General features: G+C 40.2%; 3 protein-coding genes across 3 annotated transcripts; all 3 read right to left on the bottom strand.

The window, feature by feature from the left end:
- Nucleotides 1-95: 95 nt before the first annotated feature.
- rgs13a (regulator of G protein signaling 13a) lies at nt 96-1,837 on the bottom strand. Its single transcript, XM_084368181.1, has 5 exons — nt 1,694-1,837; nt 1,513-1,566; nt 1,357-1,418; nt 1,101-1,267; nt 96-1,012 (listed from the first exon to the last, which is right to left on the bottom strand). Exons 1-5 carry the CDS (start codon nt 1,774-1,776, stop codon nt 827-829), a joined length of 552 nt encoding a protein of 183 aa, XP_084224307.1. The 5' UTR covers nt 1,777-1,837; the 3' UTR covers nt 96-826.
- A 6,203-nt stretch (nt 1,838-8,040) lies between these two features.
- LOC311267147 (regulator of G-protein signaling 21-like) lies at nt 8,041-9,933 on the bottom strand (the record flags this gene model as incomplete). The annotated part of the gene is made up of 4 exons (XM_084370014.1): nt 8,041-8,524; nt 9,349-9,515; nt 9,602-9,686; nt 9,901-9,933. 4 exons carry the CDS (start codon nt 9,931-9,933, stop codon nt 8,348-8,350), a joined length of 462 nt encoding a protein of 153 aa, XP_084226140.1. The 3' UTR covers nt 8,041-8,347.
- A 5,955-nt stretch (nt 9,934-15,888) lies between these two features.
- Nucleotides 15,889-20,924, bottom strand: rgs18 (regulator of G protein signaling 18). Its single transcript, XM_084370097.1, has 5 exons — nt 20,773-20,924; nt 20,158-20,262; nt 19,893-19,954; nt 19,117-19,283; nt 15,889-17,927 (listed from the first exon to the last, which is right to left on the bottom strand). Exons 1-5 carry the CDS (start codon nt 20,892-20,894, stop codon nt 17,673-17,675), a joined length of 711 nt encoding a protein of 236 aa, XP_084226223.1. The 5' UTR covers nt 20,895-20,924; the 3' UTR covers nt 15,889-17,672.
- Nucleotides 20,925-22,177: the final 1,253 nt, after the last annotated feature.

Here is a 22,177-nt window from a genome sequence, read left to right as displayed (position 1 = left end):
GAATGACTGATAGGAACCTGACTTTGTTGTGACTTTCCGTCTATCTAACAACACATCTCACTCTACGGTTAAAATAATTAGTTTAGAGATAGAGATATCATGCAAATATAATATTTTATTAAATATGTACAGATCCATCTAAATATACAGATTCACAACATTTTCACTTGCATTTTCAGCTGTAGGGTGCATTTCAACGTACAGTATAGCTTATAACAGATTATGATAGTTGTAACACATCAGTTATTCCACTGTGTCAGTAACTTTTAAATGCAAAATGCTGCGCATGAAAATCCACAGCTGGAGAGCATCTACTTTTCTACTGCTTTAGTGAGATAACAATAACCCAGTGCGCAGATATAGCGATCAGCCCGTGCTGAGTGGAAGCTGTTGTTTGCACCACATACACTTCCTGCTGTCTCTAACAGAAAGTCCCCAGCATTTTCACAGCACAAACGTAGCATCCCTGGAAAGTCTTTTGCTTTAGCAGCTATTACAGCATTGACTCATGTACTACTGTAGCCATTCTTGGCCTTGACCCGTATCCTTTTACAATACATCAGCTGGTTTTTAGCAAACCCTCTTCAGCTTTTTTACAACTGAGCTGCCTTCTCTAGTACACAGTCCAAGGTGGCCATGGCCAACTGTAAAGCACATCTTCTCCAACTCCAGGAAATGTTTTTGGTTACTTGTAGCATTAAGGAATCGCCACCTGTGGTCCCAGGACGAGCAAACAGGCAACACAGCTTCTCTCAGGTAGTACAGCATTGGGCTCAGCTTCCCAGTCCAAAGTCTACAAACATGAAGTCTCTGGCATCTAGTTTCTTTACATCTTCACTGATTCTGACGTGGAGTCAAGTAGAGCCTGATAGATGTCGGACCTGAGGAAACGTGGGTAAGAGTCCTTCTCCATCAGGTTGTAGACGATCCTCTGGGCATCATCGAAGCACACTGTGGTGGGCGTCTTAATGTTGCGTCTGATCAAGTCTCTGGTCTTGTGATCAATGTTGATCTGGAAGCAGAGGAGAGAGAAATGAGCACGGACAGAAATGCTAAACTCATGGCAGTATCTGTCTGCATTAAGAGACCTCTGCACATACCTCTCTCGCAGCCTCTGCTTGAATGTAGCGTTTGAAGATTTTTTTGGCCCTGGCTGACATCCTGAAAGAAGACTTGATCTTCTTATAGTCCTCACACACCAGCCAAAACTCAATGTTCTCGTCGCTGAACTCTGACTTCAAGAAGGCCTGGAAGATCTTCATGCCGTCTGAACAGATAGGAGAAATCAACAACAGTTAGCCAACGTCGAGTATGAATACCGACTATGAAACTCGACTGTGGGAATAATTAACTTACATTTGGATGTTAGAAGCCTCTCCAACGATTGGGACCACTGGGACATCTCCTCGAAACAAAGTCTGCAGAAGAGAGGTGCGGTGTCACTCACATATGCAATGAGCACGTCAACAGTTTAGCAGTTTGGTTTCCAGCAGAGAGGTTTTCTTCACTTACCCGTCGGTGTTAGGGGCTTGAGACGATCTAAGCTGACACTTCAGGTTTCCTTCCCTGGTCAACCAAACAAAACACAACCCAATGAGGCTTATTTCACCGACATGTTCGTCTTATACTAAAAGGTTGATCAGCATAACACAAAAAAGTGGATCCAGCACATCCATCATAATAAAATATTCACCTTTCTTTCCCCCTCTTCTTGTTGTCAGTGTCCATGTTGAGTTGCTGTAGCTCTCTCGGCGGTGATGTGACCAGACTTGGCATGGCAACGATGCTGTGTAAATGTGTGACTCCGTGTTGTGTTGCTCTTGGGAGATCTGCCACTGTGTCTGTCGGATGAACCCGCTCAGCGTCAGCCTATATATGTACAGCACAACTCCTGAACGGGGTTGGTGAGCAGCGTCACAACATCATTCTGAGCTAACCACAGAAAAAGAGGAAGTTTGGTTTGACGCAAAAGGCGCGCGCACTGCCACCATAGCTGTCTTTGTGTGCTGAGAGGTGCAATCATTAATTGTTTGGTTCAAAATGTAGGGATGCAAATGGGCCAGTGGAACATTCTACAGCAGATAGGCAAATGATTTAGTCCATGTTCCAGTCTGCCCGAGAACCACTGCCAGTTTTTATGTCTTTGTAAACATGTTATTAACTAAATGTTGAGGCTGTTTCATCATCATTCACTCAGTGCAATTCAATTTTAACACGTAAAAATACCCTGTTAAGCTTTACGGAGCACTTGTATCAGATAGTAAAGATATTTTTTAAAGACTTTTCATAAGAGCTTGCAGTGAGGAAGCAGTAGTATCCTGACAATAGCATCTGTTCCTCTCATGATATCATGTTTTCTTTGAAATGAGACTGTGTTACTTTAGGCTAAGCAACAAAATGCATCCTCACTCAATTGAACATTCAGGGGGTTTCAGCCTTACTTGGCCTGCTATAAACCAAGTGCCAGGCTTTGAAGTCAGTTATCGTAGTGGCCAAATTGTGTCATTACATCGTCACTTGATGCACTGCACCCCCAAAGAGAATTTTTCCCATAAGCTTACATTGTGTTTTTGTAGCTTCACAAACCTCTGCAAAATGACTTGTTTCACTGTCATAATCTGAGCCATTCGGTCTCAGGAAGTTAGCTGGCTTGGTTGGTGGAGGGCTCTTGTGGGCACGCTGTATGGGCCGCACAACGCGGAAGATCCAGATATTTTCATACCTGGGAAGTCGAGCATTTTTTCTGTCTTCAAAAGGCCACTGATGTGTCATCCTTGCTATAGACCATATTTACATGGTGGCCATTTTCCTCAGACATCGTGCTAAGTTTTTAGTTAATAGTAATTAATAATTACTTCCGTTAGAGAACAACTAATATAGCATTCAACCACTTCCTAGCTAACCTCACTATATGTTAGTGTCCTGATTGTTAAGCATTAGCCAAGTGAGAGAACGCATTCAAACACAACATCAAAATGTTGAACGGTTCTTCTTGACTGAGTCACTTGGTTCACTTTAGTTCACTAGACATATTAACTATTTGTGTTAAATGTAAAGCATGATACAAGATATTTCTTTATTTATGAATAAAACATATATTTTTGTTTTCTACTGATGTAGGTGCGAACCTGAACCTGTGTAGAAGACAAATTGTTGCTGTACAGTATTTTTAATTTTATTTTTATTTTTTTAATTTATTGCTGCAGTAATGGCATCTGAGTTTCTAAACATAATTGTTTCCTTTAACTTGTCTGTGATCTCACCCACTCTGTGGTGACACACTCTTGACTTGGTGTTGTCATATGAGGACAACGAGCATGCACTTCTCAGATGCTTGTATTTCTGGCCTCTCTTGTGTCTTGTTTTGCTTCCGACAGAAACATAGCCTCAGACAACACGACCACAACACAAGTTGAGATTGCTCTGGGTCAGTTTGAAGCTCCTCTTTCTGCTAATGACTTGTTACGTAACTTTAATAATGTCTTTCTTTCCAATTTGTAGCTTCTTGCTGTTATTTGATCGTTGACAGTGGTGTCGCGACAGGAAATACACGGGGGAAACAGAGAGGGGGATGACATGAAACTAAAGTCTCCCACCAGAGTCAAAGCAGGGACACTGTGGTTACTAGGTGTAACATTATGCCAGCCAAGCTTTTCCATTGTAGACAGCATTGAAGCTTGTGGACACAGAAAGTATGATACCATCTAAAAAAAAATCAAAAAGAAAAATCCCCCCAAAAAATCTGTGGCTTAAAGCACAGATGTGATACCAAGAAATCCTTTTGTTGTTATCAAGAAATCTTTTTGTTGTTATCAAGAAATCTTTTAACGGAGGTTAAAGGATGTAGAGCTAATCAATTTGTCAACATAACTGAGTAAAACTGCTAACACTGTCAGTTCTTCCTCAGCTGTGTCACTGAAGATCCCCCTTGTTCTCACAGTCACTGCCCTTAGAGAGATAATAAGGTTTGTTTTATTTGACTGTTTTAGTCACTTCCTGTTTCAACGTCAACAGGAAGTTGTGACAAAACCAAAGTTTTGTCATCTGGACATTCCTCTTGAGTTTTTGAAAGAGAACAATATCCAACGTTTGCTTCATTAGGTTCATTGGTGTGTTTCCTTTACTTTCCCTCTCTGCTCTATAGTTACTGTAAGTGCTAATGATGTAAGCAATGTGACGTTGATCAGAACTTTTTTGGAGGAAACTGCTGCAGGTCACATTGAGTTTATAATGACAAAAACATTCAGTCAGGTTTTACAGCACACAGGAGCTGAGCTGTCCTTACTTATCTGCTTTCACAATCCTGTTGGTACAAAAAATATCCATCCCAAAGCTGCTCCAGGGAATCCTTCAGAATTCTTTACTTGGATTCCTGATAAAATGTGTTGCATTGTATGTGGACCTGATCACACCTTACGCTTGCTTCACGATGCTGTTTACCCTTAAATATGGGCGATGCATATATGTATGATTAACTTAAAGTGGAAACAGACAACCTCCTCCTCCTTGTTTTTCTAATTGGTATCGTTATTGGCGGCTGTCACAAGTTATATTGTTTATTTTTGTTTTCCTCAGAGTAGCACCTTCCAACAGCACAGGACACACCATGAGTGTATTCATTCATTCAGTCTATAATGGAGACGTGAAAGCAGATGGAAATGGTGCCAGGCTGCCAGCCTGACTGGGTCACCCTCATTCTCCTGGGAGATTTTGTGCCCAGCAGACATAATTGTATGGAGAAAGAGAGGGTTATAGGAACCAATCTAAACATTGATGGTCTCTCACTTCTATAGCTATTACATTGCACAATCAACTTTTACTCCATGATACGTGAAAGCAAAAAAAATAATAAAAAAAATAGTCTCTATTGCCAGTTTAAGCTACGAGGGGAATTTCAAACATTTCCGACACCGGCACCCCCAGGTGGTAGTTTGAGAAAAACGGTGTGGCAGTTAGAAATGGGCACCAATTTCATTACCGAATATTCAAAAGCTTGTGCAAGTTCTTGAATGTCTTCAAGGACCTATAAGGAAGGGACATTACATCATCGAATTTAGTAGCGGTGCCAGAGTTTGGTGCCAGTTCTGGAAGACTCTGAAAGAACACGCAGCAGGGAATAGGAAAATGAGTGTTTGCTTCCAAATGTGTGCACCAATGCTAAATCTGATGTCCCTTCCCTCTCTTATAAATTCCTTGGTCCTCTTGTGTGATGCAGAATGCTTGAAGTGCCATATTTCTGTCAACAACCTTAAATTTGTTACCCAGTCATGTCCATATCTGGAGTTGGTAAACCTTCTTTCAGCTTGTGAAAAGTTGAAATTCAAACAAGAGTGTTCATCCCTGAAAATTATCAGGAAACTTTCACATATGCGTTTCTCCCTTCTCTCATGTGGATTCATTGACTGTAATTCTCCCTTGTCAGACAGTTGTTAAGGTTTTTAAGGTGCATTAAAATGATTCCAACTCTTGCATTGCTTCACCAGTTACCTGCAAATCTTCTGACCAATTTGAAGGTTTTACTGTATAACTTTGAAGCAGATACAAGTCTGGCTCCATACTCAGGGGCAAAGGCGATGAAGCCTTAACTATCAGTATCCCCGACTCTGGAATGAGACTAGCACTTTAAGGGAATGATCATGAAATGGCAGTGAAATCAAGATTTCAGTCTGAACTAAAATAATGGAGCAATGACACTGCCATCCTTAGAGCTAAAAACTCACCTGTGGAGATGAATCCTGAGACATCTGTGAAACCCAGTTTCAGTTGCATGCAGAGAAACTTCTGCCCTTTAGCGAGTTAATTTGAACACAGCCTCCTAGTGTTAAACTTTACACAGACATTCTGCACAGTGAAGCTCAAACAGAAAATAGAAGTGACAAAAACCACAATTTTGAGTGAGTGGGGGTTTCCAGACTTGATCCTTATTCATTTGATTGACCTTGCAGCCATTGCATTGCACTGTTTTGCTTTTGTTATTGCAAGTATATAATTACAAGTAAAACTTCTGGTATGAAAATAATACACTGTGAACAAACAGCAGGTTTTCATAGTAAATTCTCACAGTAAACTACTGTAATTATGCTTTTGTAGTGCATGACGGGTAATTATTTGGAATATTACATTAAGCTGCTGTGAATTAGAATTTTAGTGGCATTCTGAAGCGACCATCAACTGATTGAAAATGGTACATTACAAGGAAATACTGTAATTAGGGTTCAGCACCATGCAGTAATTTAGCAATGAAATATAGTAGTTTTACAACAAGGTACACATGCTGACGTGCTAAAGGGCTAACAACATGCTAACAGGCTAACAACAGGCTTACATGCTAACAGGCCAAGGTTGGACAAGTGGTCTTACAAGTCACTTATGCTAACAGTCTGACAGGCTAATATGCTAGCAAGCAATATGGTTGGGTTAAGTCCACCACTGCACATAGCATTCACAGTGATGAATGCCTGTAATATCTCAAGCAAGTTTCCAGTAAAAAGGATTTTCATTACTGTAATTATATACCGGATATTGTTCGGTTAACAAGCTGAGGCCTGACAAATGTAGTGACACATAGTATTGCAGTCAACTCAATGACTTCGAAGCAGAGGTTACTGTTTTGTCACACTCTGTTTGTTTTCTTGACAGGAAACGCTTGGTGTGAGAAGGCAGCCGCTGATACCTTGCTGTGGTGACATATACTGTTATCTCAACATTTTCTTTATCGGTGGAAACACCCGTCTGTGGATTTCCTCCATCAACTGTTGACACTCTGAGGATTATAACTTTTTCTTTCAATTCCTTTCGCTTTAATGCCGCCCTCGTTTCTTGTAAGCAATACCGACTGCACTTAAGCTTGAATACACGTTGCAATGCGGCATAACAGCGAGTGCAGGTTCAACATGTGGTTAATCATAGTTTTTATTTATTTATTTATTTATTTATTAATTAATTTATTTATGTTTTTACAGTACCTAACGAACTTAGCCCTTCTCCCACTTAGAGGTGGCCTGAGCTACCAGAGTCTAAACTAGAGGAAGTTGTGGTGAGCAGTCTGCACAGCGCCGAGTGTTATACAACGCTCCTCAAAATAAATCCCCACGTGCATTAAATGCCACCGACACACAGAACAAAATGTTCGTCTGACGCCCAGCAGTGACATGAAGAAACTAAGCTATGCCTACTTCCACTTTCCAAACTCCCAAAAAAAACACCAGTCAACAATCATGTTCAGGTTGTATGTGCAAAAGGAGAACAACATAGCTTTCATGAGTAATTTAAATCCTACATGCTATCATCTGACCTAGAAGCTGGTTGCGTAGGAACCCTGTGCTCTTCTGCATTTGCATACTTTTTACATAGACGATTATATAAGATAGTAAAATTCACCATGATCTTACCAGAAATGACAAGCAAAATACCTACACTATGTGCATTGTTAGAGATTTTTCCATTACACAAGATTCAAAGTTGGGGTTTGAATCCCCTCAGTTATCATGTTCAACCAACTTGGCAACATGCAACCATCTGAGGTGCCACCGAAAGTACACCACCACCCTGAGTCTGGCATTTCAGACGGAGTTGATTAAGTCACTTCCTCTCCACATTGTATTTAACGCGCCAACTTCTTCCAACTGCAGCTGAGACGTTGGAGAATTACACCACACGAAAGTCAGAGGAAGTGTGAGGCATTTCTTCTTGCTGGGTTAGTCGTGTCTTCTTGTTTACTGGATGACGTCCCTTGAAGGCCTCTGTTGCCATCTGGTGTATCTTTTGACCACTCGCCATGTTACAGTCTGACAGCAAAAAAGCTGATTTGCATTGCATTCGAAAGGACCACACCCAAATGCAATTCAACCCACAGTCTTTAGTTTTTGTCAAAAAACTACAACATAAATGGACGAAGAAACAGTTGATAGAACACAAAACTGAGACAGACGTTTTAACAATACAGTCACATTTTTATTTGCATGTGAAAGTTGAATTTCTCAGAGACTAAGGATGTATATTTGCATAATCAATTAGATAAAGTGTTGATAATACTTTACAATAGAATAAATCCTTTTTATTATGAACTTCATGGGATGGAGGAGGGAGAATAGATAATCATAAATGAATTATGTGCACAATCTCTTTAAAGACCTCTTTTTTTTTATCTTAACATAATTAAAGAGATGAAGTATAATACAAGCCCGTCTACTGGATCACACAGGTTGAGAAAAAGCTATTTCTGCTACACTTAAGAATCTGAATTGTATGGTATGAAACCCGTTATCCACACTGAAATCAAAGAGCGCTACAGTAGATCAGAGTCGGGGGAGAAGATTTTCGTGAGAGGCTGCCAGTTTTAAAACAGTCACCTTGAATCAGTTCTCCTCAGGAGTCCCTGATAGATGTCAGATTTTAGGAAGCGCGGGTAGCAATCCCTGGCCATCAGACTGTAGATGAGCTTCTGTGCTGTATCAAACGAAGTCAGGGTCGGCTGGGAGATGTTCTTTGTTATGTTTTCTCTGGTACCGCAATCTATGTTGATCTGGAATCAAACAATATTGCCCAGGGGCGTTTTACGACAGCTCTTTTCATCATCATTCACTGTAATTTTCTGGGGAGGAATTGCGCTTAACATATAGTTCAGGAGTTTTACCACCATAGAATGCAAAAATACACAGTTATACAGCAGCCACCTCATCTCTATAGGCCCTCTATATTCAAATTACAATAAAAGTGCTGCGACCTTTATAATAACCATCATTAAAGGTGCACTATGTAGTTTTGGGGAAGAAATTTCAATCAGAGGAGAAAGCCAAAACAAACTGTGTTCACTTACATGACTGAATAAACTGAATAAACAAACTGACAACACAGTTTCATTCTGTTTTACTATGTTTATATGTGGCGGACCCTGCCACCTTTCTAGCTTCAAACAGTGTTCTGGGACCTTATTTTCCTCTGAGAACAGCTTGTTCATTCACTAATAGAAACAAATATATTTCTGAGTTTGTATTATTAACTCATCAATATTTTAAATATTGAGTATGTATGAACTTCTTCCAAAACTAATAAATGGTATATTCATAGTTAAGTTAACTTTAGTTAATAGTTATTTCATTGCTAACATGAATGAAATACTAATAAATAAACCATTTATTAAGCAATTGTTAATTGTTAAGTCACATCTATTGTTTATATTACTTTGTAAATGGTTCATCTTCATCTATAAATATTGGTTGGAACTTTATAAACCTTTACAATTGCTTGATAAATGGTTTATAAAACACTTTGTTGTTTGTTAAGAGTGAACAATTTATGAATGATATCCATTATATGGTGTAATCGTTTTTTTTGTTTTCTTTTTACCTGTTTGGGCGCTTCTGTTTGGACAAACTCTGAGTAGATCCTGTTGGCAGAGGAGATCATCTCTGGGACCGTCTTGGTTTTTTTGTACTCCTCACAGGCGATCCAAAACAGTATGTTCTCCTCACTGTACTCGGACTTCAGGAACTCCCGGAAAGCTATCTGTCCGGCTGGAAATCACAGAGGACAGTAAGTGGGTTAGTGCACAGTATATATACAGTCAACTAGTGTATGTAGGATCAGAAGAGACTCTCACCTTTACAACTGAGGACCTTGTCCACAGACTCGCTCCAGGTCTCAACATCCTCCAGTGGATCCTTGGGGAAGCAACACAATCTACCCTTGAAAAGAGCATCAAGATCTATCACTAGCCCAGTTATCTGTGAACTCCACCTGCAAACCGCACTCACTGCCAAATTATCAACCATTCACAGTATGTGATATGTTTCAAGATGACTTGTAAACATTCAATTTAACGCATTGAGCACTTGAAAGCAACCTCCCATCACTACAATCCCCTTCAGAAACAAAGGCACAGCGCATGGTGAGACTTACAGTGAGTGAAAACCTCCTTGGCATTTTCCACATGGCTGCTGTAAGATGTTGCCTGCTGAAAATGGTAAAGGCCCAATAAACAAATATTCAGTAACTCACTTTATCGCCATCTCCTCGTCCTCTACGAAGGGAGACAGAGATAAGATCCTGCCAGACTGAAGAGGGGGTTGCGATTGTTTGGAAATAAAGGAGTCAAGTGACTGAACAAATCTAAATGACCCCCACCCAACATGAATGGAATATATGGAAATCTGTATGCAAAGTGTTGTCGTTGGGAGAGACGGGGCATCCTTCCATGTCTGTCGCACCTTGAGGAGAAACGAACTGGGCTGTGATTTAAGCTGACCGCACCTCCCTCCAAAGCAGTGATTATCATTAACATGAGTGTGACAATATGGGAGATGGTTCAGGATTAAATAAACTAATTAAGATTACCTTCACCAATAAATTTGAGACTGTTGAAGGCCTCACTTTTTCACCACTAAGTAAGAACTACAGTGTAGTTTCTTTATGGTTGTAATCATGTATTATTATTATATTATGGTGACATCATGGCTATTGTGGTAGTGGTCAAATTCAGTATAAGATTTGACCATTGAGCGATGGTCAGGAAGCTCCGGGAGAGATCCTGACCATAAACAAATAGCCTTAAACAAATTCACTATGGAGTAAAAAAGGGTTTGTCATCCTACCATTTGCATACCTGCAGTGTTCTTCATACATCAAGATGACAAAAAGAATAAACAAGCACTGATTTATTAATATGCCTCATACGACACGTTCAAATGATGTAGGTGATCACTGGCTCTTGAAACAAAAAGGTCGTGATTTGGATTTTTCAAACTCTGGTAAAGTAAACATCTTATAAAATGACAACCTGATGCTCTGCTGCTCGTGAGGCTGTACTCTTTTCATTATACCAGCCAACTCAATAGGCTGTGTGACCATGAAGTAAGCTGAGGGTTAACAAATACTGTACACTTACGATATGACACCACATCTAGCAAATGTTCTGATGAAATGAGGTGCCCTTGTTTGTTTGACGTTCGGACACTGTATAATTAGTGGGATGAAATGGACCTTTCAGAAAAGTCTGAGTTGTTTCAGTTATAATTGTCTTAGATGCTGGCATACAGTAAACGCTATTTACAAGTTGGTAACACTTGACAATAAGGTACACAAAATGTGAGTAGTTACTGAAGAACAGACGGGGAGATACTGCATTGATGAATCATTAAGTAATGAGGACTTCATAAATAACTGTGAATTGACATGCTGATCACTTTCTTCATTTGCTGGTCTTGTTTGACTGTCAACCAGCTGCTGAACTAGTGACGACTTTTTCATTCATAATCATCATTAGTTACTCTTTTAGTGTACCTTCAAGTAAAGTAGAACATTATACTGAGTAGTTCCCCAATATACCTCATTAGTTACTAATTACTTAATCATTACTTACTTTTTGTGTAGCATCAAGTAAGGTGAAGCATCATACTGAGTAGTTACCCAATAACGACTCATTAGATACTCATTACTTAATCATTGGTTACATTTTTCTTTTTGTGTACCTTCATATAAAATGACACTCATGACTGAGTGTCATGAGTAGTTACTGACTAGTCTCACATTAATCAGGTACTGAGTATTACCTTAAGTTCATAACTGGATCTTTGATAACAGACCAGAGGCAGCAGGATTCTCAAAAAATATCATAATAATTATACTCACACCGCATATACACTTATATTCACATTCTATTCATAATCTTTAGCATTAGTGATGTTGACAACTCAAAAATAATCGTCCGCTTCCTTGGTCTTCACTTTGATCCTGCCGCCCTCTGTTTTCGGCGCCGTCGAGGGACAGCTCTGCTCCCACACTGGATCGACTGCCCTGCTCCTCCTGCTCCAGGCGTCTGTCTCACCAGGCAGCCTCTAACCCTTTTCTTTTTTCTTTTTTTTAAAACTAAATGTAATGTATGAATAACAAAATAGGCTAATACTATAAATAAGACATGTCCGCATAAATAGAATTATGTCTGTATAGTGAATAAACACATTTGAAATCAGTAGTTGCAGTAAAAGCAAAAACTAAAATGATCAGTGAGTAAACTTTATATCCAATACTGGCCTTTAAAGTGTAGTCAGTAACATAATCTAAGTATCACAATTATAAAGTAATGTAACTTGAATACTTTCTGTTAATTTTTTATTACCTCAATACCAAACATATATAAATCAAGTACTAAGTCCAGAGTGATGTTGTGTGAGAAGTGTTGTCATGTGTGCACATGTGCATAGTTTCACACTATATCATTCCTTATTTTAAAATCATAATACTGTTACTAACGCCTTTAGTTTAGCAGCTACAGTGAAGATTTCTGCTTACAAAGAGGGTAAATAATGTCTTTTCAAGTCATTATGGGATATTGAGGCTTCTGGAGACTGTGATTACTGTAGGTCAGACAAGCTGTATGGAGCCATTTTATGTTTTCTTTCAGTCACCATCTACTTCAGTTGTTTAGGAGAATGCTCCAACACTGTTTTGCTGTAAAACTTCAGAAATGTTTTGCAGACTATTATAACTTCACCTGACTTTCCATCAGCATGAAGATGATGGCTGAATTTTTATATTTGGGTGAACTTTCACAGCATTCCATGAAGTAGTTATCGGGAAATTTCGTTGAAAAGGATCAATGCGAACCTCTTGGCTGTAAGTGGCTGTGGTTCAACCTCTGGGGACCGTGAATGCCTGGACACAATTTTCAACTTCCATCAAAAGATGTTTGATTGAGATGATTTGAGACAAGCACTACTCATTCTTGTGATCATAAGCCCATTGGGTTTAGTGTATACAGGTCACGTCATACAGTGAATCTTAATAAATACATATAAACATAAGTATGCCCAATGCATTTAAACCTATCCTGACCTTCCTGACCACAGGTGGAGACATGATGGGCCAAAACAAACCAAGAATGTAAATCACAGCAGGTGATGGAAAACACCCAGGCTGCTCCTATTTGCATGTGTGCAGACGCACTAAGAATTTGTTTTTCAAAAAAGGCACCAGCAGGAGAGAGATGAGGACAAACCGAATGCTCAGGATTGTTGCCTTTGAGTATCCAAGATGTTGTGATTCAAGTTATTCTAGACGGTCAGTGTTAGCATCCAAGGACAAAAGGGACTCTGTACGACTCTGAGCCACGAGCACTGACTTGTTTTCATACTCACAATCTACTGCGTCTCACTTGTGATACAGCATGCGTTTCAACTGTGTTTTTCATACCAAGTTGCAGTTTTTCCCACCATACAGAGGGTGGCACTCTCGTCCTCTTAAGGCCTCCTGTATATACTTTACAATTGTATCATGTGTCCAGCTCTCTCTGTAACTGACAGCATTGAATTTGTGTGTTTTTCTTCACTGTTGGTCCAGCTTGTTTTGTTAATTTGGACATAAATGGGGTTTGGAGCCTTCTACTGAAGCTGCTAAGAACCCGGACAGCAGGGTGAGAGCTGGTGCAGGTCGCAGATGTAACCTGAAAACCTATTTAAATTAGATTTCAAGTGATTCAGCAAGCACACCTGTGATTTAATTAGAAAGTGTTTAATCTCTTTCTCTCGAGTTGTATCATGGAAACAGGGAGCAGCAGGGATTGTGCAGTGACCTTCATTTCTTTGTTTACTTACTTTTCACCCTTTCAGCTGTAAATTTTGTCCAATATCTGATGACCATTAAATAATAAATCAAACCAAATAAACAAGGATAGAAAAACTCTAGTCCAGGCATTGACTTGACCTTGACAATGAAAACCAGTTTCTGAGTTTCAGAAGTCTTCAGAATTTTGTATAATCTATTCACAAACTTTCTTTGAGGGAAATAGTTAAAAAAAATGTTTTTCGTCTTTCTTTTTTTTTTTTGTTAGCCTTCAGCCTGCAGAGATTGTATTGTATTGCATAAGGGGCTCTGTGGAGCTTAGCAGACTCCATTTCTAAACTAACATGAGCTACTGTTAGCTACTGGAGAAAGGCACTGACACGAGGCACTCGAGAACGTGCATAAAGTCTCAAGCTTTGGACTCTGAACACCCTCCGACTCCCTCAAAAAGAATCCACAGTCCGGCAGCATTATGCAAATTAAAGGTGCAATATTTAAGAATTTGCCAAATAAATAAGGGGCAGCATATCACCAGAGTAACTGCTAACTGCTGCAAACTGTAGCTGCCTTTAGCTAGTTAGCTTACTTAGCCGTGCAGCTAGCGGTTCAGACTGGAGCTCGGTTCCAGGGGAGTGTTAGTTTTCAAACCTCTAGCATGGCAGCTATGGACCAGGAAGGACCAGGGCTAGCTGGCTAACCTGCTAACTTCATCAGATTCCCCTGCGACACATAGACATCATCATGTCAAAACTGTTAATCATTCACATTCTGTTGATAATTTTAGTTAATCTGTTTTTACTTTTTTCAACTAAAATTCTTACCTATAGCTCCTTTAAACAAATCATCCACAGGCTTATATCGACATCCGAGAGAAATGAAGGTTCATGTTCATGTTACAGTCTGCTCACATATGGCCAAAAAAAAAAGTGATCGATGCATGTAAATTGCTGCAAATTATTAAATAGAGCCCCTTACAGAACTGCCTCCGGCAACCTGGCGCCTATTCATCTGTGTATTGAGGGAGGTCGTCTGTCAGGAATTCAACCTCTTTTTCCCCCACATAAAGACTGTTGTGTACAAAGTCTCACCTTGAGGCTTTCAGACTGAACGCAGCCTTTGGTTTGAAGTTGCACTGAAATTTATTTAGGTCTGTCAATATTGCAGGCCAACAACATCAGGTGCAAAAAGATTTGTAAGGGGAAAATTTCAAAATTCAATATCTGAGCCTGGGAGTCAGCGAAACTACTTCTAAATTTGGCTCACGTAGCGTAAGATAAAAGCTTCTGAGACGGGACAACTGGTTCTTAAAACGGGAACGTGTGGTGTAAAAGTTTGTAACAGAGCCCATGGGTGCAAAACCACTGACAGACTTTTACTTGGATTGAGGAATCTTTTAAAAAGAGTCCCATTTGTTTGAGGAAATCTGCGTAAAACTCTGCTGTTAGACACCTTACAATAAATCTTTTTGTTTTAAACTCCTCTTAGACTGGTATTCATCTTGTATTACAAGCCTCATATCTCCAGGCAAACTGCTTTCCTACTCTTTTGTTTCCCCCTTGGAGCTCCTACAATACATCTTTAACTTGTGGATGATTTCAGAGGCTTTTAGCGCCGACTGAGTCACAAATTTAAATACCAATGGGAAAGAAAGAAGAAATCTGCCAGCGAATTCTTAGCGGCCAACTAATCTTAAGCTGTGATGAATTTGGCAGGCCAGCTGAGCTCCTACCTTTGTTAACACATCATTACATTTTCCCTCCCTTCCCAGACGATTTGTGTGAGAAGACAGCAGGAAACTGCAGCACACGCATGCCGCTGCCGTCTCGATGGATGCATAATTAATGTGAACTGTGAGATATTCCACACAGGTTTTTCTAAAATGGCAGTAACTTGGGCTGAGACGGACTTCATCCCTCTGAAGGCTACTAGAAGCCCTGACATCTGTGTTAATGAGCTAAACTGGCTCTGTGGGCACATTTGTGTACCCAGCTTTATGCTGTGCACACATATGTACTGGTATTCATTTTTTCTGCATATATACACAAGAGTTTGGGGGTGAACTCAGTGGGATCGCTGACACTTCCAAATTAATATGTATTTGTCTTTGTAAGAAGTATAGCTTGTGAATACATATACAGTAACATGAATAATTCTGTGCTGGGGTTGGTGGGATTTGATGAGGTCTATTAATTTTTCAGTGATTTGGACGAGGGAGCTACACACCATCACAATTTCCCCCACTAGTGTAATATGCAAACATAACGGCTCCATTTGTCACGTTTAGATGAGGTCATTCAAACTAATTAATGACACAAAAAGCCTCATTATAACTGCTTTTGTAAGAAAGTGTTTATTTGAGTTACTCCACATATTAAAGTACACACTGTATATTTTACAACAGCAAGGCAACAGTAATGATCATAGTAATACATAAATTATGTGAGATGGTAGCAAACTGAAAAACAGCAATCATAATTAATATAATATTAGATAATATTAGTATTCATATAAGATATATGCATTGTCTGTGTGTGGAAAACGGGATAGAATTAATCAATAACAGAAATGAGAGATATATATCCCTCATTAAAAAGTTTCGGTGCTCTGCAGACACCGTGGATGCACATTAGTCTTGAGGGGGTTGGACAGTAGGAGGGATGAAATCATGAATCCATTTTAATGAGATATGGTCAAATTAGCTTGTTCGCCATATCAACAGTATTTATGTTGTATAAGGTGCTATTGCTAGATTGGAAGACAAAGCAGTTGAAGCGTACTGTGTCTGCAGTCAGGAGAGAGGCCTCAGTGTGGAAGCCTGTACGGCTGGCTGAATACTGTCAGCAGCGCGGAGGCACTTCGGCTGAGAGTCTGTCCCCGACCATCCTGTTGTCACTCAAGTTTTGAGATTTGGGAAAGTATAAAAACCATCAAACCGCAGGCAGCGCAGTGCCTCTGAGAGAGAGAAGACAAGGGCTGCAGAATAATCTGGTGGCCGCAGAGAATACTCAATTCTGTTTGGCCGGAAAATTGTGCATTATTTTCAGATAACCACATGTCTCTGACATAGTGGCCTCGTAACCTTTTTAAATATTCCTACTGCTTAAAGGCTAACGGTGTCAGCTGTTATCCCGCTGTGTAGTATGTTTCTTAAAGGAATATTTCAACATCTTGGGAAATATGCTGATTTGCCTTTGAGGTGAGAAGAACGATGCCACTCTCATGTTTGCATGGTAGATATAAAACCACCACCAGCAGCCAGCTAGCTTTGCTTGGCATTAAGACTGGAAACAAAGGGCAAATTGCAGGCTGAACTTCAATCAACCATTGTTGTCACATGACATTGTCAGGCAACCAGGAAATAGTCTGTCACATGAACCGCCCGTAACCAGCAGCTGATTTGTTAATTATTAACAGAGATGGGTAGAACTGGAGTCTCTGGTGAGTGCTGAATTGACTGAGGGTTGACCTGAAGTTAAACACACTGAAGCACACACCCTCAGTGTTGCTTGCTAACGTTAGCTTACGGCTAGTGTACAGTAAAGTAATCTAGCTGTTAAGGCAGATAAACAGTGTGTCTCAGGTCCAAATCTTCACAGACGAGGTAAAGTTTTAAAGTTTTATCAATGTCTAGTTGTGTTCGCCAATTTCCCCTCAGTCTAGCCGAACAAGAGACTGGCAACCAAGGAGGAAGAAACTGGTATAATGGTAGTACACAACTCAACAAAATATTAAATAAAGGTTTTGTCTTTTTTAATGCAGAGTTCCTACATCTTATTTATCCTCGTGGTGTTGCCATACCTTGATGTCCAAGATAGCGGACATGCTAGAGCATGTGCTGCTTGGATCAGGTAGTGATAAAGCATAATTCCCAAAATGTTGAACTGTTCTTTTAAATTTTTACTTTAATCACCAGCCAGCTGCTATATGTAGGTGAGATAATCCACTGTAACCATTGTGGTTATAAGAAAATAACACTCTGCAGAAGCAAACCTGTGGATAATAAGCCTCCGCAACACACGGTGTGTTCCAACAATTGTGCTGCAAATCAGGGATTATCTCCTATATATTAATCTGTTTCACAGATTGAGCCGCTACGACTGCAATGTTACCACGTGTTACCAGGCCGAAGGTTCACTTGTGGCCTCGCCTCTGTCGTTGAACACACAGGAGCGTGACCTTCTGCGAAACATGGTGGCCCCCGGGCCTTTCCTCCTGGTGAGACGCAGATAAATGTCAGACTGGAGGAACCTGGTGTAGGAATCCTTTTTCATCAGGCTGTAGACTTTCATCTGGGCTGCTTCAAAACAGCTCTTTGTGGGCTGTGCTATGGTCTTCTGGATGGCCGTCTTGGTGCTGTAGTCAATGTTGACCTGAGTGAAAGGAAATGAGGACATAATGAATAACTCATACAGTAAGTAAATACAGTAAAGCTAGACTAAAGGAATGCCATGTATAATGAGGCACACTTTGTGTCTTGATCTGAATGTTTATAACAACACAATAATTACTGGACTTGGTTGTCGGATTCAGTTTGAGTTGAGTTTTTTGTCTCAACATACTAATTACGGCAATTATAGTCATGGGATACAGAAGTGTTTTTTTAACATTATTATGAAATACAAACTTATCATGTTATTACAAGAAAATGTTCTTGATATCACAATTTGCATGAGTGTGGGGAGGGATTTTTTTATTATCATTTGAATTTTTTTTCTCCCTCCTTTTCTCCTTTTGCCCATTCCAATCATGTCCATGCCCCTTTTTTTGCTCTTTAACACCCCCAACATACAACGTCCCAAAATACCATTTGTTTGTTTATTTGTCTCGTGTTGTTGTTTTCATTGTAAGCACTTAATGTCTTTGCACACAGTGTTGTTACTGTTGCGACTCTCGCTTGCTATGTGCTGCATCACAAAAGATAAGAAAGAAAAAAAAAAGAAAGAAAAATCATGACCACGACCAAAGCTCTCAGAATATTCACAGTGTGTGTGCACAGTTCATATTAAAGCGACGCTCGTTTACATTCTGACCTCCCTGGAAATCACTCGGTACGTCTTCAGCTCACTGATGCCTGCTCCAAAATCTTTCATTTGTACACATACACTCATCTAATACTGAAAGTGTGTGGGTGCTGCTCTCTCCAGTTCTGCAGAGTGTCAAAAACCTCAAACCAGACGGCAAACTCTCTAACGGTCAGATCTGCTGCAGGGCCTGAAAGCATATCAGATGGTGGTCGCATCATCCTCGCTAAGGGAATGGAAACCTTTGAAACCGCTGCTGTCTCCCACAGAAATAACCCGACCTGCTTTGCAGCAGTGCATGCACTAGATGCCTGACCTCAGTGAGCTGCTGCTTGTAACCGTTGCTTACAAAGGTCAACCTGCTGCAGGCTCATGACTATGTAGTGCTTGAGACTCTGCCCACTGATATTTTTATTATGATGACATAAATATTTGAAACCTCCCAAATGAACCAAAGAAAATGCTAAACCAGCCTTTATCCTACAGTATGTTGCAACATTACATCCATGTAGTTATAAATAAACATGCCATGCCATACCTCTTTAGGGGCGTCCGATTCAATAAAAACTGTATAAATATATTTGGCTTTGGACAGCAGCTTCGTGTCAGAATCGATGGTCTTGTATTCCTCGCAGGCCAACCAGAACTCGATGTTTTCCTCGCTGAACTCTGTCCTGAGGAACTGAGAGAAGGTTTCCACCCCATCTGATTGTGAGGAAACAGAGACAGAGACAGAGACACACTTTTAGTGACTGGAGTGACACAATAAAGAGAGGGACAGCTGAAAATGTGTATATTCTGAGCCTGTTGGCTAAATAAAGGTCACATTTGATTGTAGCAGGGCGTGCAGAGGAGGCACATAGACTTTCCATTAAATCCTCGTCCCAAAGTCGTTAAAATGGCCCCACTGTACAAACAATTAAATTATATCTATAAACCTTTCGTAGCTTAAATATACTTACAACATATATACTTAATATACTTACTATTTACAATATTATTATCTTACTATAGGGCAGTGACTATGTCAACCCAACTGAGCACACACAGTGGTTTACAGTGTTTCACTGTGGAACTAAAGTGCAACTTCCGCGACTATGAGGAAGTTGCACAGTTTCTGTATTACTATCTGTGCTAACAAACATTAAAAGATGTAGTGAAACTCTCGCTGCTCTCCTCATTAACTATTTATTGCCTGTAGCACTCCTTAACGGTTTACAATTCAAATGGAGCAAAATTGTTTGACAGCAGAAGGAACCGTTTTGGATGGCGATTTGACACATTCTCCAGACATTTTGGGGGCTTTGAACTGACCCGAGCTCTTCAGCAGTTCTTCAAAGGAGTCACTCCATTGCAAAGCTGCCTCCGGTGAGATGCTGCAGAAAAAAAATCAGAGATGCGGTCAGGGCTTCCCTAATGATGCTGCAAAAAAAAAAAAAAGGTTTTGGATTCTCATGAGACGTCTGTTTCTACAAGTGCGCAATGAGTCATGGAGGGTGCTGGAAACTGAGGTTAATAATGAATAATGCTTGTCAAAAACAGCATCGCCTCTGTAAGAAATTAATGGATTTTGCCTCACTTGCTGGGCGTCGTATTTGTCTTTTTATGGGGACTGACGTTTTCATGAGAGCCTGACTTGGTGAGAAAAAGGCTTAGTCGGCTCTTCCTCTCCTTGTCTTTCTGCCTGCAAAACAGAGGAGAAAGTACATCAAGTTCCACAAACTGTCTGTGAGCGCAACTGTGAAACTGTTCCCCAAATCAGCAACTTGTCACGGTTACTCCTCGCAGACACATTTCTTAAGTGGCTTACATGAAACACTATAAATTACACAACGACTTTGTGGTAGAAGTCACATATGCAGACGTGTTCTAACAAAAAGGCAGCAGAGACTCATCATGGAGGACAGCTGGGTTTTTAAAAGTCTAACAGCCTCACAGTCAGCTGCGGTGGCCTTGAATTACGCTCAGATAAGGTAATGCATTGAAACATCACATCTCTGTTATAATGGTGCCACGCTGCCCTTGAGTCAAATAAAAACCTTTCTACACATATGTTGCTTCATCTCTTTCCTCCTGATAAAAGTTGCACTACTCAGATTTCTGACATTAGCTGAAACATTTACTAAATCTCAAAATGAAATTACTCATTCCTAAAAAAAAAGAAGAAGAATATAACTGAGGTTTTCACACCAACCTGCTACTATCGTCCTTCATCTTTGGTGCCTGCAAGTCTTGTGGACCGAGCATTTTGAAATATGCTTCCTCCTTCGGGGCCATGTAGTTGAATTGAGGAAATAGAAAGAGAAGCGTCTCCATGCTGTTCTGTCTCTATCAGGCGTGTGAGGCGGCAGGCCGTAAATAGCAGAGTCTGAGAAGTTTTTTAACCCATCACTCGATGAACCGCCTCGCCTTTTATAAACCCGCTTTTCGCTTTTCATTTCCCATACCTTTTGTTCTACTTCCTGTAACCGTGCAACCACTTACTGCTAACAGCACCTCCATTAGTGATACAGAAACCCCCCTGGGTTCAACATCCTGCCAAGTGTTTACTTAGAAATTTGAAAAAGAAAGCTGCTCATTCACTGATTGTTTTTCTATGGTTTGTTTTGGTGGGCTTGTGGTAATATCTTGTCTTAGAGGTGCACCATGTAGTTTTGTGGATAATTTAATCAGAAGAGAAAGATCTTCACTGACTGATTTGTTATGCCTAAACAAACTAAATAAACAAATAAACAAACTGACCTTAAAGGACAACACAGGTGGACCCTCAGGCGGACTATGTGGCGGACCCTGCCACCTTTCTAGGGACCTTATTTTCCTCTGAGAACAGCTTGTTTACTCAGCTATGGAAAAACAACAACATATTTCCGAGTTTGTATTATTACCTCATTAATATTGTAGATATTAAAAATGAAAACAGTGCCCCTTTAATTACAGCGCTCTGTCACAGTTGTTCTGGCAGCTGAATTTTGAGTTTAGGTAAATTCTGCAGTGTCGCATCGCTGCGTTGCGATTGAATGGTCGACACTGTGAATCATATCAAGCAGGCTCATACAGTAAATGGCTTCTTCCACTGTGAGGGCATTATAAGTGAGATTTTATTCTGTGATTCCACTTGCACCACCAGCGAGGCCAGACACTGGAGAGATGGAAAGAATGAAATGTAATGAATAATAAAAATGTGTCCGTGCAGAGACTGGGCTTCGCTCTTTCCAGAAGATCAGAGCCTTAATGGAGAAAGACAAACTCACTCTGACATGTTGGAAAGCAACAGGGAGCAGGTGCATTCTGGGGCAGATGGAGACAAATGCGATGTCTCTGTTAGAGAGAGACTGGGACTATCTTTAGGGATACCAGTAGAGACCCTAGACTTCTATAGTTCTGATGACAAATAAACAAATGTTGTGTTTTGCTCATTTTTATGTCACTCAGATAATTGACCTTGACTGCGCAGAATGATGAACAGAGTTTTATCTGTTCAAGATGTGTACGTAAAGTACGAGCGTGATATTGTGACACCGCAAAATGGATTGGAAGACAGTCAGTATAAAACGTACTCAATGGTCATGTGCAAAAACTCGAAGCCTGCAGTGCGCATA

Source organism: Pagrus pagrus (assembly GCF_965226575.1).
Source record: "Pagrus pagrus genome assembly, chromosome: 12".
Taxonomy (NCBI): Eukaryota; Metazoa; Chordata; class Actinopteri; order Spariformes; family Sparidae; genus Pagrus; species Pagrus pagrus.
This window is presented reverse-complemented; position numbering and strand designations above follow the sequence as displayed.

Excerpts from the sequence above, each read along its gene's own strand:
- rgs13a (XM_084368181.1), bottom strand. The coding sequence starts at position 1,776 with ATGCCAAGTCTGGTCACATCACCGCCGAGAGAGCTACAGCAACTCAAC. Across the intron at positions 1,567-1,693 it reads AAGAAGAGGGGGAAAGAAAG|GGAAGGAAACCTGAAGTGTC; the intron begins GTGAATATTTTA and ends TTGGTTGACCAG. Across the intron at positions 1,268-1,356 it reads GAGGCTTCTAACATCCAAAT|ACGGCATGAAGATCTTCCAG; the intron begins GTAAGTTAATTA and ends CTATCTGTTCAG.
- rgs18 (XM_084370097.1), bottom strand. The coding sequence starts at position 20,894 with ATGGAGACGCTTCTCTTTCTATTTCCTCAATTCAACTACATGGCCCCG. Across the intron at positions 19,284-19,892 it reads AGAACTGCTGAAGAGCTCGG|ATGGGGTGGAAACCTTCTCT; the intron begins GTCAGTTCAAAG and ends CCTCACAATCAG. Across the intron at positions 17,928-19,116 it reads AATCGGACGCCCCTAAAGAG|GTCAACATTGACTACAGCAC; the intron begins GTATGGCATGGC and ends CCTTTCACTCAG.